This window comes from Berghia stephanieae, chromosome 2, assembly GCF_034508935.2.
Source record: "Berghia stephanieae isolate SIO BIC M18660-M18661 chromosome 2, UCSD_Bste_1.3, whole genome shotgun sequence".
NCBI lineage: Eukaryota > Metazoa > Mollusca > Gastropoda > Nudibranchia > Aeolidiidae > Berghia > Berghia stephanieae.
In genome coordinates this window covers 82,502,829-82,520,328 of record NC_088361.1, presented here as the reverse complement: position 1 = coordinate 82,520,328, position 17,500 = coordinate 82,502,829, and the positions used below count along the sequence as shown (strand labels likewise).

Genomic DNA, 17,500 nt, shown 5'->3' with positions numbered 1-17,500 from the left:
AAAGAAAGAAAAAGAAGCCAACAATAAAATATACCTTTAAACGGACTTTTATTAATAATATTCCAACACACGTTGGAGTAATATCTACGTACATCGTAATACGTTTGTTGATTTAATTTAAATGCAATGTGAATCAAACACAGAAAAAAAAAACAAGTCTACAAATACAAACAAGATTAAAGTAAATAATATGGATTGTCAATTATACAGGGTGATTGAATAACACGTGAATATTTGAATGTGCACATCATTATTATGCAGCACGTACGTGCACATACAAGGTGTGCAAATAAGTACAAGATGCGAGGCATCATTCCATTTCAATCCAGTACGATCCTTGTAGTGCAGCTTTAAACTTCAAGATATAAGCACTAATAGTGTTTAAATGGGGGTCGGGATAGCTCAGTTGGTAGAGAGCTCCACTCAGACTCAAACGGGTCGGGATTATTCGGGGATGAAGTCGGGATGTTTTTCTCCTACCCCCCCCCCCCATCCCCGCCCCCCTCCCCGCCCCCCTCCCTCGGCCCACCTTGCAGTGATTCGACAGATGCGTCTTTTAGATCTGGCGAAAAAGTACTTTGCGATGAACTAGACTCCTCTTTGAAGGATAGCAAGCAACTGCTATTGTCCATTAAGCGCTATAAAAAAAAAACCAAGATAAACTTCGGCTCCGTGAGTCATAATAATATGGCTCTAAAGTAAAGGACAACAGTATTTATATTGTTTACTGTTCAATCCAATTCAATTCAAACTGTCTTTATTGTCCGAAACATTCTGTGTTAAATTACAAGTCAAACCAAGATGTTCACACATCATTTGAGCGCATCATGGTGCACATGACGTGTTCCAATTTTATTGAATCACTCTGGATAAGCTAAACTAATAGGTATTACATCAATTCATGATTCATATGAGAGGTATGTGAGAACATTGACATAATACCAACCAACACTGCACATTTCCTATCTTATATCGTCTTAAACTGCACAAAAGTCCCGACATAATACCACCTTAAACTGCCACATACCGAGATAATACCATTTTAACCCTATTTCCATACTACTTGGGGGCCAAAAAGACCCCAGGGGTGTGTTTTTTATTCATAAAACAGTCAATTTTTGACACAGAGTTCTAGTATTTTTCTCTTTGCAAGTCATGGGGGCCAAATGGACCCCAAATCAGGAAATAGGACTTTCTATTTTAGTATTGAAATAGGGTTAACTGCACAATTCCGACATGACACCGTCTTAAAATTGCAAAATCCCGACATAATACCGGATCAAACTGCAAAATCCCGACATAATACCGTATAAAACTGCACGTTCCCTATATTATATCGTCTTACACTGCACAAAAATCCCGAGATAATACCACCCTAAACTGCCACAAAACCACATAATATCGTCATAACTGCACAATCCCGACACAATGCGACTTAACTAAACAACAATATGTGGCCCATCGCGTCATCTAGTATTATGACCGAATAAACTATATGAATGTTATGGTCTTTTTATTATGAAGTGTTCTTTTTTTTAAAAAGTTGAATCACCCTGTATGTCGCGAATAAGGTTAACTAATAGCTATTACACAGATTGATACATACGAGAGGCATGTTAAAATATTGACTTTAAAACGTAACTTATGACCAACTACGTCAAACTGGTTTTATGTTGGAATTGACTAAAATAAAGATCAGCTTAAACTAAATATGATTAGTACAAGGAAATTTAAATTTGTGACCCATCGTCTCAAACCGGTTTAATGTCAGGGGTTTGTAAAGCATAAATTTGTTGTTGACATCTGCCACAATACTGACATAATATACCGTCTTAAACTGCATAATCTTAACATAATACCGGGTCAAACTGCACAATCCCAACATAATACCGTCTAAAACTGCACGTTCTCTATATTATACCGTCTTAAACTGCACAAAAGTCCCGACATAATATCACACTTAAATTGCCACATATCAAGATAATACCATCTTAACTGCACAATTCCGACATGATACCGTCTTAAACTGCACGTTCCCTATATTAAACCGTCTTAAACTGCACAAAAGTTCCAACATAATACCACCTTAAACTGCAACAAAATCACATAATATCGTTATGACTGCACAATCCCGACATAGTGCGTCTCAACTGCACAATTCCGACATGAAACCGTCACAAACGGCACAAAATCTCGACATAATACCAGCAATATCAACGCGGTGAAGCATAAACATGTGAAATTGATTGTGATAATGGTAACAACAATACTGAATAAATTAACCAAATAAATCACTACTGCAATGCCGTATCGTCGTCATGATTTTCTTTGATTTTCACTACTAATCATACATTTCCTAATCATTTCTCAGGAGTTGTCAGTAGCGCGACAGTGAAGAACAAAAATATTGCTCAAGCCATCAATCATCTTGAAATATTGATTGAGGATCTGACCTTTTTCTGTAACCTTTATTTTGATATTTTGACTCGAATCAAAATAAGGTAACATGACAACCATAACATCGCATGGGGATTCGAAAATGCACAAAATTTGCGATGTTACGATTTAAAAAAGGCAGTTAAGTATGAGCTCTCATATTGTTATCAATAGGGATAATATGATGATGGTGATGGTGGTCATGATGATGGTGATGATGATGATGATGATGATGATGATGATGATGATGATGATGATGATGATGATGATGATGATGATAATGATGATGATACTCATGATCATTATAATGGTATTAATAGCAGATGAATAAATAAAGTAAATATTGGATAAATAAATGAAATACCTAGTAATAGAAATAACGATAGTAATAATAATGTTAATAAAAATAATGGTGATAGTAATAATACTGATGATAATGATAAAATAGTAATAAATAATAATAATAATAATAATAATAATAATAATAATAATAATAATAATAATAATAATAATAATAATAATAATAATAATAATAATAATAATAATAATAATAATAATGATAATAACAATAGTGATAATAATAATAATAATAATAATAATAATAATAATAATAATAATAATAATAATAATAATAATAATAATCATAATCATAATAATAATAACAGCAATGACAATCATAACTATATGGAATTTCTGGCTCACAACCGCAAAATCTACACGTATTAAAATGTACTCATAATCTTTCGTGATATCTTCTATACAACAACCAATAAGTACATGTCACATCATACTACTGACCAAGGCATAACATACAAAATAATAATATCATTGTAAGTGGAGATCTTTTGGGTTGCTCAACAATCATCCATTGTGACTATACTGCCGTACTCTGGAAAACCCCATATTCTAAAATTTGACCAGAAAACTCGTCCTTTACATATCGATCGATTTATGACCCTCATCTTGGCAAATAACTCTCAAACCTGGGACTTCGCGATATAGCATTGCCATCTTAACCAGTTAACTTCTGTAATCTGGAAAAAACACGTAAAACATTTTGTCAGAAAACTCGTCCCACAAATATCGATCGATTTCCATTCCAATCCAATCCAAAAATAGTTGCAGCTTCATGTGATGAAGATTAACGCAACTAGGGATGGTGGGGATGGCATTGATGTAATATCTATCTATTTGTTTTAAACTGGTCTCGATCTAAATTATCCCCATCCTGGCAAATGCACCAGATCTTGGAAAGCTGGCAAATCGGGACGATTTCCCAAATAAAGGATTTTTGAATTATATTATATAATATGATTTACCCCTTACATTGGGGAAAGGCTATTCGGGACAAATTCGTTTGAAGCTTTTGGCGACTTATTAAATATGGATATAAACCGAATGTACAACAGGATACTTAAAGATTTGAAAAAGTGTGTATGAAACGGTGTCAGGCAAAGTTGAAGGTAACATATAAATATAAATACACACACATACACACACACACACACACACAAACATATATATATATATATATATATATATATATATATATATATATATATATATATATATGGTTGATGGGAGTTAGCTGGAACCACGTAGAGTTCTCGACAGTTTCTTGGAGCGAATTGTTCATTTATTCTCACCTCGTTCTGTTAAATTCTCCGACAACGTTGTTTCATCCTGTTGGAATCTTCAGGGAGGTTCTTTCTCCCCGAAGATTCTAACAGGATGAAACAACGTCGTCCGAAAATGTAATAGAACGATATAATCCCCCCCCCCCCCCCAAAAAAAAAAACAAACTAGCTTGCCACATTCGAGGCAAGCTGATATTTTGTTTTGGATGATTTATTTTTATTTTTTTTTTGGTTGGGGGGGGGGGGGGGATTTTTATTCTCTGATTTGTCTGGCACTGTTTCATACACACTTTTTTTCAGATCTTTATCTTACACCATTGGCTGCTCTCTAATTTGTCAGCAGCATATTTCATTAGTCAATAAAATTGTGTCGTCAGCATTGCTTGATATAATAGAGCACTCGAAGAAGGTTTATTCCCCCATTATATAAAAACGTATTCCCTGTAAGAACAGCAACCTGAATATCGCAATAACATCATCATTTCATTTTAAATGAAATATAATTTTATGCCGTCTTAAGACAAAGGGTCGCAAGTCGGGAATAATAACAGATTTTACAGGAGAGCCAAAAAAAAAAAAAAAAAAAATTAAAAAAATTGCTCCTAGAATATCACATTATTCATCAAGTGGTTTTATTCTGGGTTTTTTTAATGTAAGAAAACATTTATTTATTGTCTTAGAGTCACGAAATTTAGATTGAAACAAGCAAGTTGGGCTAAAAATATGACAGTGTCAATAACTGAATTTGACCCAATTACCGATTTGTATGACCCTTTGTCCTATGATGACATTTATTGTAATACGCGTGTTATACAGTTAAATGCATTGGCAGATAATATTGATTGATTGTCAACAGATAATACGGTTCTCCCATAACTTGGAAACATAATATGCACTTCAGATAAATGCATAATTTCATAATATGTGTTCCATCGCGCTAATACGGTATTATGTCGGAATGAACGAGACAAACAAATTGAGTTTAACGAGAAAAGAGCAAAGATCAGTTGGTAGAGCACTCGGGTCACAAGCAGAGACTTAAGTTCGATCCCGGGTGCAGTCGATTTTTTCTGACCCCCTGTCCACTCTCCCCTCTTTGATTGGGTAGCTGGGTCTGTTAGATCTGGCGGAAAGTGCTTTGCGATACACCAGAGTCCTATCCAAAAGGTAGTAAACAATTGCTATTGTCAGTTTCACGATATAGAAACAGGGATAACATTCGGCTCCATGGACCTAATGGCTCTAAACGACTACTTAAGTTAAACCGAAGAGAAAAGAAATTAATGGGGAAGGGAAATTATATTTTCTAAAAAAAAAAAATGAAGTAACGCAATCTTCTCCCCAACAACGACGATGGTTGTTTTAACGCAAATTTTATTGATGGTAGACGTATATGTTAAATACTTACAACACCCGCCGGTCGAATATTACGTATCAACACACAAAATTATGTGTTACCTTGAACGTATGTAGTCTGATTGATATATTTTAGTGAGAACTAATCAGTAAAAAGGATGCCTAAAAACAACAACAAAGAGCTGAGTGTCATCAATGTTGTTCAATCTATAGATAGAACGAAGTTGACGTCACTCAGGTCTTTGTTATTGTTTTTTGCCATCTATGTTAATTGAGTAATTGTCACTGAATTTTATTTACCAGACTATAAAGGTTCCCGGTTTACACATAGTTTTGTGTGTTGGTCCGTTATATTTCCGGATGGCAATGTTTTAGCCAAGCGCATGGCATCTAAACTAATCTTCAATTTGAATTTTAAGCATTTGGTTCACATCGACATAATACCGTTTTGTGACGACTGGTCACATCATACACTATTAATTCATTGTCTTATATGAATTATGCCCTGTTCAAATTACATTACAAGTATAAGGTTAAATGCCGGTATTCTGTTTGAACATCTGATATTTAATGACTGTATGATACGTTGCCAGTTAAAACAGGCATTGAGATATCATAATTTGTGGGAGAAGGGTGGGAGTTGGAAGGTGGGAGGGGATAAAGAGAGATAAGGGGGGGGGGGGGGCATTGATGGTGATTAATGGTTTGTGTGTGTGTGTATTTGGATATATTATTATTATTATTTTACTTGTGTGTGTGTGTGTGTGTGTTTGTGTGTGTGTGTGTGTGTGTGTGCGCGTGTGATTTTTCTCTCAGTTCGTCCGACACTGTTTCGTACACAGTTTTTCAGATGTTTATCTTACACTAAAACCTGCTCCCTAATTTGTTATGGAGATAACACATTTCAGTTTCTTGTTTTGGCTGCATTCTTAAATTGAAGCAACCAATCCCTTGAACAAAAATAATGTTTAAAAAGTGTTTAAATTACAATGTATTATTTGTCACACATCTCTTAATTTGAGTCGACGCACTGCGGCTAACGCCTCGGTTTTACTCAAAGTAGGTTTTAAAGAAAGAAGCATCATTTAAATAAGTTTTAAAATTTTTATTCAGAGATGACAAATTGGACTTTATTAAAGAGTAGAATAAAAGATTTCTTACACTTGCGGTTTGGTATTTGAACTTTATTCCCATGAAATAAAGATACCCTAAAATTGATTTACCAATTAGGGTGAGTAAACAAATTTTATTAGTTGTCATATCAATAATACCCCCCCCCCCCCCCTAATAAATAGTAACACTCTCAATGGTGTTAACAATGATAAATTGTGACGTCAGATGGCCAAGTGTTGAATTTCACTTAAAATTATGTTTTAAAGAAAGGAGTATTATTTAAATATTTTGGATTTTATCCATTGATAACGAAATTTGAATCTATTCGATAGAATAAAAAACAAAGAATAAAAGATTGCTTACACTCTTGGGTTTTGGAATTTGAACTTTGTTCCCAACGGGCATTCGAAAGCTCGTGCGATGATTGAGAACACGTCCGGAGTTAAAAAAAAAAACAAAACAAAACAAAACAAAAACAAACAAAAAACCAATAATGTCAGAATTTATTGTAATGCTCTTAACAAATTGCGTATATTCTATTTATGATCGCCATTACTAAAGATGTCATCAGATATTGCTTGGCAGAACAAATAAACAAAAATTCGACGTCAAAGACATTTTGTCTATATAAGGTCATTGGTTTTTAAATTACATTTAAACATTTAAAAAACATATTATCATCATCATAATTCATAAATGCCTTGATCAAAATATTAATTTACATGACATGCGCCATGAAACATAAATACCAATGAAAAAGTAGAATCATCTCATGAATAGAATTATATCGGGATTAGCCGGATGCCAAAAAGAGCTTTTTTTAAGTTGAAAGGAGAAGAAACTTGAATTTTTAATTTTTTTTTGTCAATTGAACTTTCTCCTTGCTGGCCATTTTCAGGATTTTTACATAAATTCAAGCCAAACCAACTTTAAAAAATATGCTTTCTCCACTCAAATACAAAATCAGTCAGTTCTTGTTATACATATATGAGGACGTAATAAGAGACACAGAAACGAATCTTCTCGGCCACAAAAAATGTGGGTGACAATTTATATTCTATATATATATATATATATATATATATATAAAATATATATATATATATATATATATATGTATATATATATATATATATATATATATATATATACATATATATTTATATATATATATATTTATATATATATATATATATATATATATATATATATATATATTAAATCAAAACGAGTCCTCCAACACGGTGTTAATCTTTTGTAACTATTTTTCAAATTTAGTGATGTACAAAAGACATCAGGATTATAAGAATGTTGGGTGTATCCTTACGAATGTGATAATTGTCATACAGTTGACAATGAGGGAGTTGAGAAATATATTCATTCTTCTCCTTAATATAAACAAATAGAGTTAAAATAAAGTCAAATGCGACTTTTTGAACATTATAAATTCTGAATGACCCCGATATAACACCGTTTTGAGACGATTGGTTGCAATAGTTGTATGAGACACAATAATAATAATAATAATAATAATAATAATAATAATAATAATAATAATAATAATAATAATAATAATAATAATATCATTTTATTTGCATTGCAGCCAGTGGTCAAATGCCTGGACGTTAGGTTGGTCTTCTTTGCCATGGAGGGAATGCCTTTGGGCTTCAATGGATAACACATTTGATGATGATGATGATGATGATGATGATGATGATGATGATGATGATGATGATGATGATGATGATGATGGTGATGAAGTAGATGATGATGAAGTGGATGGAGAGATAGACGATTCCGTCATCTCATGACCTGTAATGCCAGACACAGCTGTGCTACAACGATTTAATCTCAGTGTGTCCTTGCCTCTCCTATTGGCACTCTGGTAATAGGCATTATTGCTCATACTACACAGATATTGACTGTTATTACTTGACATATTATTTATCTCATGATTACCCATCACACTCCCACTACCACCACATCGGTAGTAAACATAATTATTGTTGTTATGATAATGACCTTCAACATGGTTATTGTTGTTACCCAAACATCTTCCCGAGTTATAATATTGAATCGGATTAGGGTGATAATGATGGTGATGATGATGATGATGATTATTGTTATTATTGACAACAACATCGGAATCAAAACAGAAATGGTTGGTATTATTGCTTTTCATGCTACTGTTGCTGCTACTGGTGGTGGTGGGGGTGGTGGTGGCGGAACTGGTGCTGAAATCCTGAGCGTGTTGCAGACTCAGGATCCTGTCCCTGCAGATGACACACCTCAACGGAAGACACCTCTGAGAGATCGCCACTTGCATCGTCTTGATCAAGCATTTCCGGCAAACGACTCGGTGACCACAAGGAAAAGTTTTCATGCTGGCAGGGGCTGCCATGCAGACCACACACTGTAAACGAAACGAAATAAAGCAAAGTGAATATTGATGATACGCGTTTATGTAAATACTCACCTAATCTATCCGCTAGGTCCCTGACTTGAAAGTTGTTGCCAAGATGAAGGACATTTATACCGATGGTTTTTCAAGGATGAGTTTTTTGGCCATATTTTTATATATAAGAGGCTAAATAAGAAAACCCGGGAAGATGCGCAGACTTCATAAATGAAGTTATGTATGCAGTGTATGCAGACAACACCTTCCTGATTATTTACTACTTTAAATTTTCTTTCTCTGTCTACTAGAACCCAAGTTATGAATATTTTTTTTCTGAATAAAATTTGTTGCTATGGGACATCGCGAAATCCCAAGTTTGAGAGTTTTTTTTCCAAGATGAAGGTCATTTAAATCGATCGATATTTGAAGGACGAGTTTTCTGACCAAATTTTAAAATATGGTTTTTTCCTGAGTACGGCAGTATAGGTTCAGATTCGATGAGCTCATTATAATAAGGTGAAATATCCACTAAATATGCTCAAACTGCATTACACGGGGATGCAGGCCAACAACAACACATGGCATTTCAGTAGAAGAGGTTAGAAAGATTGCTGTTACTGGTCTAGGTACTCATTTTACTCCCGAGTACTGAGAGATAATTTGAGTAAAGAGAGGGACTTGAACTAGGGGCAACAGGCCAGAAGGCAAGTGTCATACCACTAGACCACATAAGCACAACAGGAGACAGAAAACCATTTGATATTAAAGGCTACTAGCAAGATATTTTGCTGTTTTTCATAGAGCGAGGGGTGGGGTGGATAGAAGAGAATAGCAGAGATGCCAGATTAATTTTGCAAGAAAAGCAAACCGGCTTGAAGAAAAATGCCAAATCGTGAACAAAAAAAAAAAACCAACAAAAAATGGCATATTTTTTTAAAGCATCATTTTTTCTCCTGCCAACATACACATAAAAGTGGATATATGAGTATTGGTTTTCTTATCATGTTGCAATGATTAGTGTCTTGATTCGTTATAGAAATATTCTCTCGTGTTGCCATTTGATGATGACATCTTTAAAGTGAATTTGTTTTTAGAGTAGGTGAAATTGAGCAATTTAGTTTTAAATGAAAAACAAAATAAAATCCAGAATGCCAACCAATTTTTACACGCACAATACTTCAACATTCCCACCCCTTTCTAAATTTTAAAAGAGAAAAACAATAAAACAACATAACAAAACAACAAAAGAAAACAAACAAAACCAAAAGATCAAACAAACAAACGAAAAACTATTTAAACATTTAGGAATTTGGCTTTGAAAACGCCCAGATGGATAGAACGGACAATCGGACATGCTATAACAGGACGATAAATTTCCTTATCCAATAAAAGAAGTCGCGCACACACTTTCCGGTGTGCAAGATTTATCACTCTCAAAATTGATTTCCGCTCCAAATGTCATAGAACTGTTCCCGCTGTCCACTAGGGATTCCTGTTTGGCGTTGTCAGTGCCAAAATCCAAAATCTTAACGAAAAACATTTGATGATGACATCTTTAAAGTGAATTTGTTTTTAGAGTAGGTGAAATTGAGCAATTTAGTTTTAAATGAAAAACAAAATAAAATCCAGAATGCCAACCAATTTTTACACGCACAATACTTCAACATTCCCACCCCTTTCTAAATTTTAAAAGAGAAAAACAATAAAACAACATAACAAAACAACAAAAGAAAACAAACAAAACCAAAAGATCAAACAAACAAACGAAAAACTATTTAAACATTTAGGAATTTGGCTTTGAAAACGCCCAGATGGATAGAACGGACAATCGGACATGCTATAACAGGACGATAAATTTCCTTATCCAATAAAAGAAGTCGCGCACACACTTTCCGGTGTGCAAGATTTATCACTCTCAAAATTGATTTCCGCTCCAAATGTCATAGAACTGTTCCCGCTGTCCACTAGGGATTCCTGTTTGGCGTTGTCAGTGCCAAAATCCAAAATCTTAACGAAAAATTGGTTTAAACAAGAAATATTATTTTCTTGCATTTTATTAAAATCGCGTAAATTTACCTATAATAGTCAAATAAACATTAATGGTACGAACATATACTGATTTTCACCAATTATCTGAAACTCACATTTTCAAGTTTAACAAAAATAAATTTATATCTTCATTTTTATGCATTTATTTAGCAAAATACATGATGCCTAAACACAATTATTATTTTAATGCCCAGATCGTTTGGCATTTTTTCCACAACTTGTTTGGCATTAAATACAAAAATGATCTGGGAATTTCACATGACACATACCTCTTCCTCTCTCTTGAATTTTTCCGGCGACCAAACTTCCACGTCATCCATCTTTGAGAGCAATCTGTCCTGTGGAAGAGACAACAAGAAGCACAAGTCAGTCAAAGTTGTTGGAGAGGTGCAACAGGAAAATAAAAGATGGCCCCTCAAAAGCAACGAACTAATTATCTATGATCACACAGCTGTGCTAGAGACTTCCACTTTCCTATTTCGAAACAAAGTCATGTTTTTCAACCAATAAATTTATTCCAAATTGAAGGAAAGTCTTCTATTATTTAATTTCTTTTAAACTGACTTGACCAGGGGTCAAGTTGTCTTTTAGGTCACGCCTCAACTGTAGCTATGGAATGTAAGATTTAAAAAAAAATATGTGCAAATAAAAATGTTGTCCTTCAAAAATCGATCGATATAAATGCCGCTCATCTCTGAAAAAAAAAACAACTCTCAAACCTGGGATTTCGTGAAGTATTGCTTAGTTCCTTAGTATTCCTTAGGTCATCTAAATCGGTCGATATTTGAAGAACGAGTTTTCTGGCCGAATTGTTAAATTATATGTGTCTTTCCAGAGTACAGCAATAAACTGGTTTATATAGCCGTATTTCTTCTTGATTAAAGAGACATTCTGATAGCCGTCAAGTTCAGTGTTTGGTATTTTTCATTCTTTTATTTTATTTTTGAAGCCGTTGTATTTGTTTATGGACTGAATAATGAGAACATTGCTGCTTGAAGCTCGAAGATATTAATAACAATAGAACAGTGAATCTAAGCTTTAATTAAACCAACAAAGAAAAATAATGTGGACGTTTCAGGGTTTTTCCCTTTATCAATAAAACACGATAAATGAAACACTAAAGACGCCATTCTCCCATCTCCCATTAGTATTTAGTGTTTCATTCATCGTGATTTTTTATCAAGTAGAAACCCGAAACGTCCCTATTATATGTCTTCGTTATTAAAGTTGAAGTTTCCATTCAATTGCCTATTGTTTTTTACTTCATTGTTATACTGTATACATTACTTGCCGCAAGAAGCGATACGTTACATGCAATGATGTTAAATACAGGTTTGCTGATAAATTTCCCATGTGCATTAGATACTATCGGACACCGGGGCAGACATGACACACGAGCTGGAAGGAAATGCAATCAAGTGATATTTGATTCTATTAGGGGGACCATGGAATGCGTTTTCTCGTCAACACATCACTACTGGTTATATAATATTATAAATATATGTAAGTTTTAAAACCCTAGCCTCCACATAAAGAAATAAAGCAAAAACATAAATAGATAAATAAATAAATATTGTAATGAATTACTTTTTCCCTCTCACTTATTTCTCTCTCTCTCTCTCTCTCTCTCTCTCTCTCTCTCTCTCTCTCTTTCTCTCTCTCTCTCTCTCTCTCTCTCTCTGTGTGTGTGTGTGTGTGTGTGTGTTTTTCCCTTATATGTACGTATATTATACAAACTTGTGATAACGTCATGGCGAAAGCAAAACCTCGCTTCAGTAAATTACGAAAATTTTAGTAGAAACGGATCAGTAAAAATAATATATAACATGCATCCTCGATTTCTGTCTACAGGATCTTGTATTTCAGAATCAAATTTTCTTGATAATCGAATAAAGAGTTTTCCTATTCAATTTCGAGGGGAAAATAACAACCAGGAAACAAATCAAAACAAAACTAAAAAAAAAAAAACACAATAAGATCACGAACCAACACATTTTAAAACACACGCGCACACACACACACACACACACACACACACACACACACAAACAAAACAAAAAAACAAACAACAAAAGTTGGGAGCAATTTAAGATTTTTCTTTCAAAAATATCTTTTCACATTATTCATATGGAGGGAAATTGGTTATTACAGTCTTGTGTATTACAACTGATTATACTGTCGTGCATTGAAAAAAAAAGCACGAATTTAAAACTGTGGCCAACAAAAAAAACACGTTTTTCAAATATTTTTAAAAAACAGTAGTACTTCAGAGCCATTGGGCCCATGGACCCGGACAAATTAATTGCTATCTTTTGGGTAGGACGCTAGTCTATCACAAAGTACTTTCCGCAAGATCTAACATACCCAGCTACCCAGTCACTGAAGGGTGGACAGGGAGGGGGGGGGGGGGGGTCAGAAAAAATCTCGACTGAACCCGGGATCAATCTCGGTCACTTTGCGTTTGAAGCGAGCGCTCTACCATATTGTATGGACCCCCCCCCCCCCCCCCCCCCCCCGCCTTTCAAATAAATACATCGATTAAAATGATCCTCGTCTTGACAACAACTCTCAAACTTGAGACTTCGCAAGTCCCAGGTTTGAGAGCTTTGCAAGTACTATATACGTACCAGGTTTAAGAGCGTTTGCCGAGGCGATGCTTAATTTAAACGATTGATATAATTTGATGGAAGAAAGTTTCTGGCCAAATTTTTCTTTCAGAGAAAAGCAGTAGGTACATCTATAGATAGAACGAAGATGGCGTCACTCATATCTTTGTTATTGTTTTTTGCCATCCGCGTTAATGAGTAATTCTCACTAAACTGTATTTACCAGACTATAAACGTTTATGGTTACTCATGGCCTTGTGTGTTGGTCCGTTATACTTCCGGATAGCAATGTTGTGAATTTCTTAGCCAAGTGCATACTATCTATTTGACTGAAATGACATAATTCAAGCGAGAGAGAAACAATTGAAAATCTGTAGAAATGAAATAGGAATGGAATAAAGCTTTAAATGGAGTGGAAGATTTCAACGCAATAAGTCCACGTTATTTCTAGAAATTGAATTCACTCTATTCACTGCTTTATATTTCGCAAGTGACCTATTTCCACCTCCATCCACCCCAACTCCCTCCTCCCCCCACTCCTATCCCAAGAAGAAAAAATACATTGGTGGTTTATTTCTATTTGGAGCCATGAGAAGGAGATAACATCATCTTATAAATCAAACTGAAGACCATTGGGAAAGTCAGCTACAAATGTGAACAATCGTTACAAAACAGTATTTTTAACGTATATATATATATATATATATATATATATATATATATATATATATATATATATATATATATATATATTCCACGGCGGAATATAGATAATTAATCAAACAAGAAGTCTGATGTCAACAGGAATCATCCATGTTGTCCAAGTGAGTAAATTGGGGGTAAAAAATATTTCCCAAGGAAAACAAAACGACAGTGCTTGAAGTGGGGCTCGAACCCGTTACCTCCCGGACTCCAACCACTCGGCCACTTTGCCCCCATTTTGGGAGAGGAGGGCCACAATTCAAGGCAAGTAACCTCTATACCTCGGTTTGGGAGCAAATGGATATTCATTGCCAAACCGTTTTACCCAGAAAGTGGGTAATCGATCTCTGATCGAACCAAAATATAAAAATACCGTGGGTGTGTTTCTACACTAAAAATAGCTCTACCGCTTACATCGATTTTTAAAAAAATCGTCATGTCTCGTCCTACATGTTAAGTGTTGTTGTTGACCAGAGACCCCTTGCAAAGCGCTTTGAACACGTTTAGTGGATATTGCGCTATTTCAAAGATCATTTTTTTTGGTACCAATTTGGTATTAATATTCTAATTATATAGTATAAATTATAATTACATTAAATGTATTGTAATTATGTTATAATATTTTTTACCACGATATCTTACTGATTTGAGTTGACGGGACACATATCAGCTTTTTATTTGGAACTGTTAGGAATTATAAATGCTTTACCACGTTATGGAATATTGTAGGAACGAAGTTGACATCACTCAGAGTGTTTAAAGGCTAATTGGTCTATTTAACCCTTAACTGTTATCTTATTATTAATTGTTATATAATATTATAAGATATGTCGAGAGCGTGTTTATCCGACTAAAATATCCCTCTGTGTAGCCTACATAGAGTTTTATTTGAAGAATATATTTGGTACCATATTGTCAGATTTCTTATTTAAAGTTTTGAACAAAGAATTTGAAATGCTTTACTTACCACGCTAGTAAATAACCATTGATGTGGGTGTTCCGTAAGTTCGCGTCACTTCTCATATCACGTATGACCAAAAATGTGGCCTATCTATAGAGCTTAATTTAAAGGGTGCATAATTCGGTTAATAATGTCAGCTTTTTGTCCCCAAAAAAAAAAAAAAAAATTAGGAATTTTAAATGGTTTTCTCCGTTTTGGAATACTCTGTGACGTGGGTGTTTACACATGCTCACGTCACCACTTTTATCGCGTAAGAGCAAATTATATAATGAATGTGGTTTATAGAGTTTGATTTGAAGGGTGTATATTTTGGTAACATAATGTTAGTATTTTATTTAAAGTTGTTAAAGAAATGATTTTTTAAAAACTGTTGGTTAGAAATTATAAATGCTTTGCCACGTTTTGGAAAAGTTGGAACGAAGTTGACGTCACTCAAGCCTTTGTTATTTATTACATCACATGGTCCAAGATGGCGGAATTTATCTTCATTGGTGTTTGAAGCAAAAAGACGCAGTAACGGAATGCAGTTTTCTAATAACTAATTGCTGCTGGAAAACATATAGGTACTTGACCATTAATGAATGAAACGCAATATTCACTTAATGTGCTCAAACACTTTACAAGGGGTCCCTGGCCAACGGCAACACTTAAACATGTAGGACGAGACATGTCGCCTGTAAGGTGGTATTACATTCTTTTTTCGACAGAGACAACGCAGTTAACGGCTAGGTCCTCATTTTCCACCTGAATACGGTGAGAGAATAACGTGAATAAAGAGCCACTTACAAGGACTAAGCTATGCACTGCTCAGAACGGGACTCCAACCTTGAACCTTCTGATCCGAAGGCGAGTGTCATACCAGAAGACCACATAGTCGAAGGGGAGTGTATAGATCGGAAAAGGGTGTGGGTGGTGGAAAATTAGTATGGAGTTCAATCGCTAAATCCAGTCACATCAATGATACAAATTCCAGCCAATTAATTTATAAATTGGTAACTGGTGAGGCTTAGTGGAAAAAAACAACCCAGTTAGGAAGAGAAATTATACCGATCGTGACAAGATTATTAACAACGTTTGTTGCCAGATTGAATAATTAATGAAACCCCGAATCATCAAATTTAATTAATTATCCACAGGTTGTTGAACATGATTTTCATTATGTAAAGGCTAAAAATAAATCGTTTATTCAATATCGCTTTTCCGTTTATTTAGAGATTGAAACTTTATTCGATTCGTTTGGAATGCGTGACGAATTGAATATTATTTAATTTCTTGACTCAATTTTTTATTATTATATCAAAAGCACAAATTCAATTTTCATTATTAACAAGCTCAATTAGTGGCTTGGTAAACAATTAACGAAAAAATGAAATATATATAAAACCTTTATGAGCACGTTTAATGGATATTGCTATATGTGAAAGCTTGAGTTTAATTTTATTCCCCGAGCAAGCCATATAAAATTCTATTTTCATTTCAAACAGTTCCAGATGCCTGGCAGGCGTCCATTTTAAAATTTAACTCTTACAAAACCCGTCACTGCATATCTGCCGTCTAAGGAAAAAGACCGTATGTGGCCTCTTATTGCAAGTAAATATACGTTTTTTTTCACTTAAGACGGCAGATATAGCCAGGTACTCATTCACGCCAGAGTTGAGTATGGTGCGGTGTGTGTTAGAAGTCTTCTTTGCAGTCCCAGCTTCGACAAGACGAGGGTCATTTTAATCGATTAGCATTTGAAGAAAGAAATTTCTAGCCACCCTTTTAACTCACTCAACCCAAACACCGACTATATCCGTAGTTTACCCAGGTTACTTTTACCCCATGCCTATTTATTTCATTTTTCTGAGACAAATTATAGGCGTAGTATCAAAGCTAATGTTTTTAGTTTTTACATGTTAAATGGTAGTTGAATGAAACTATCTATGTACGTGCTCATTTTTAATACATTTTTTTCCAATTTTGAAAAGTAACAAAATTCTCTAGGATTGAGTGAGTTAAAAACGTGTGATTACAATAGAAACCGAATCTAATTTTGGCTTTGTTTAAATAACAAATTAGCAAGATCTCACACGAGCGTTCTGCACTCGGTCTCTGGTTATAGGTTGCGTTTGTATAGAATGAATGGCGTTGACGTCACTGGGCTTTTCGTTTTAGTAATCAGGACCGCTAGTCGTTGGGTAATTAGTTCTCACTAAATAATATATCAATCAACCTATAAACGTCTTAGTTGTTCCTCCGA

At 34.4% G+C, this 17,500-nt stretch overlaps 1 protein-coding gene across 1 annotated transcript in view; it reads right to left on the bottom strand.

The window, feature by feature from the left end:
* Positions 1–8,034: 8,034 nt before the first annotated feature.
* Positions 8,035–17,500, bottom strand: part of LOC144963754 (uncharacterized) — a 71,595-nt gene continuing 62,129 nt past the window's right edge. The window contains exons 3-4 of the mRNA XM_078897698.1: positions 11,259–11,327; positions 8,035–8,955 (exon numbers count right to left, since the gene is read on the bottom strand). Of these exons, the coding sequence (XP_078753824.1) occupies positions 8,131–8,955; positions 11,259–11,327 (894 nt within the window). The 3' untranslated portion in view covers positions 8,035–8,130. The remainder of the gene's footprint in view (positions 8,956–11,258; positions 11,328–17,500) is intronic.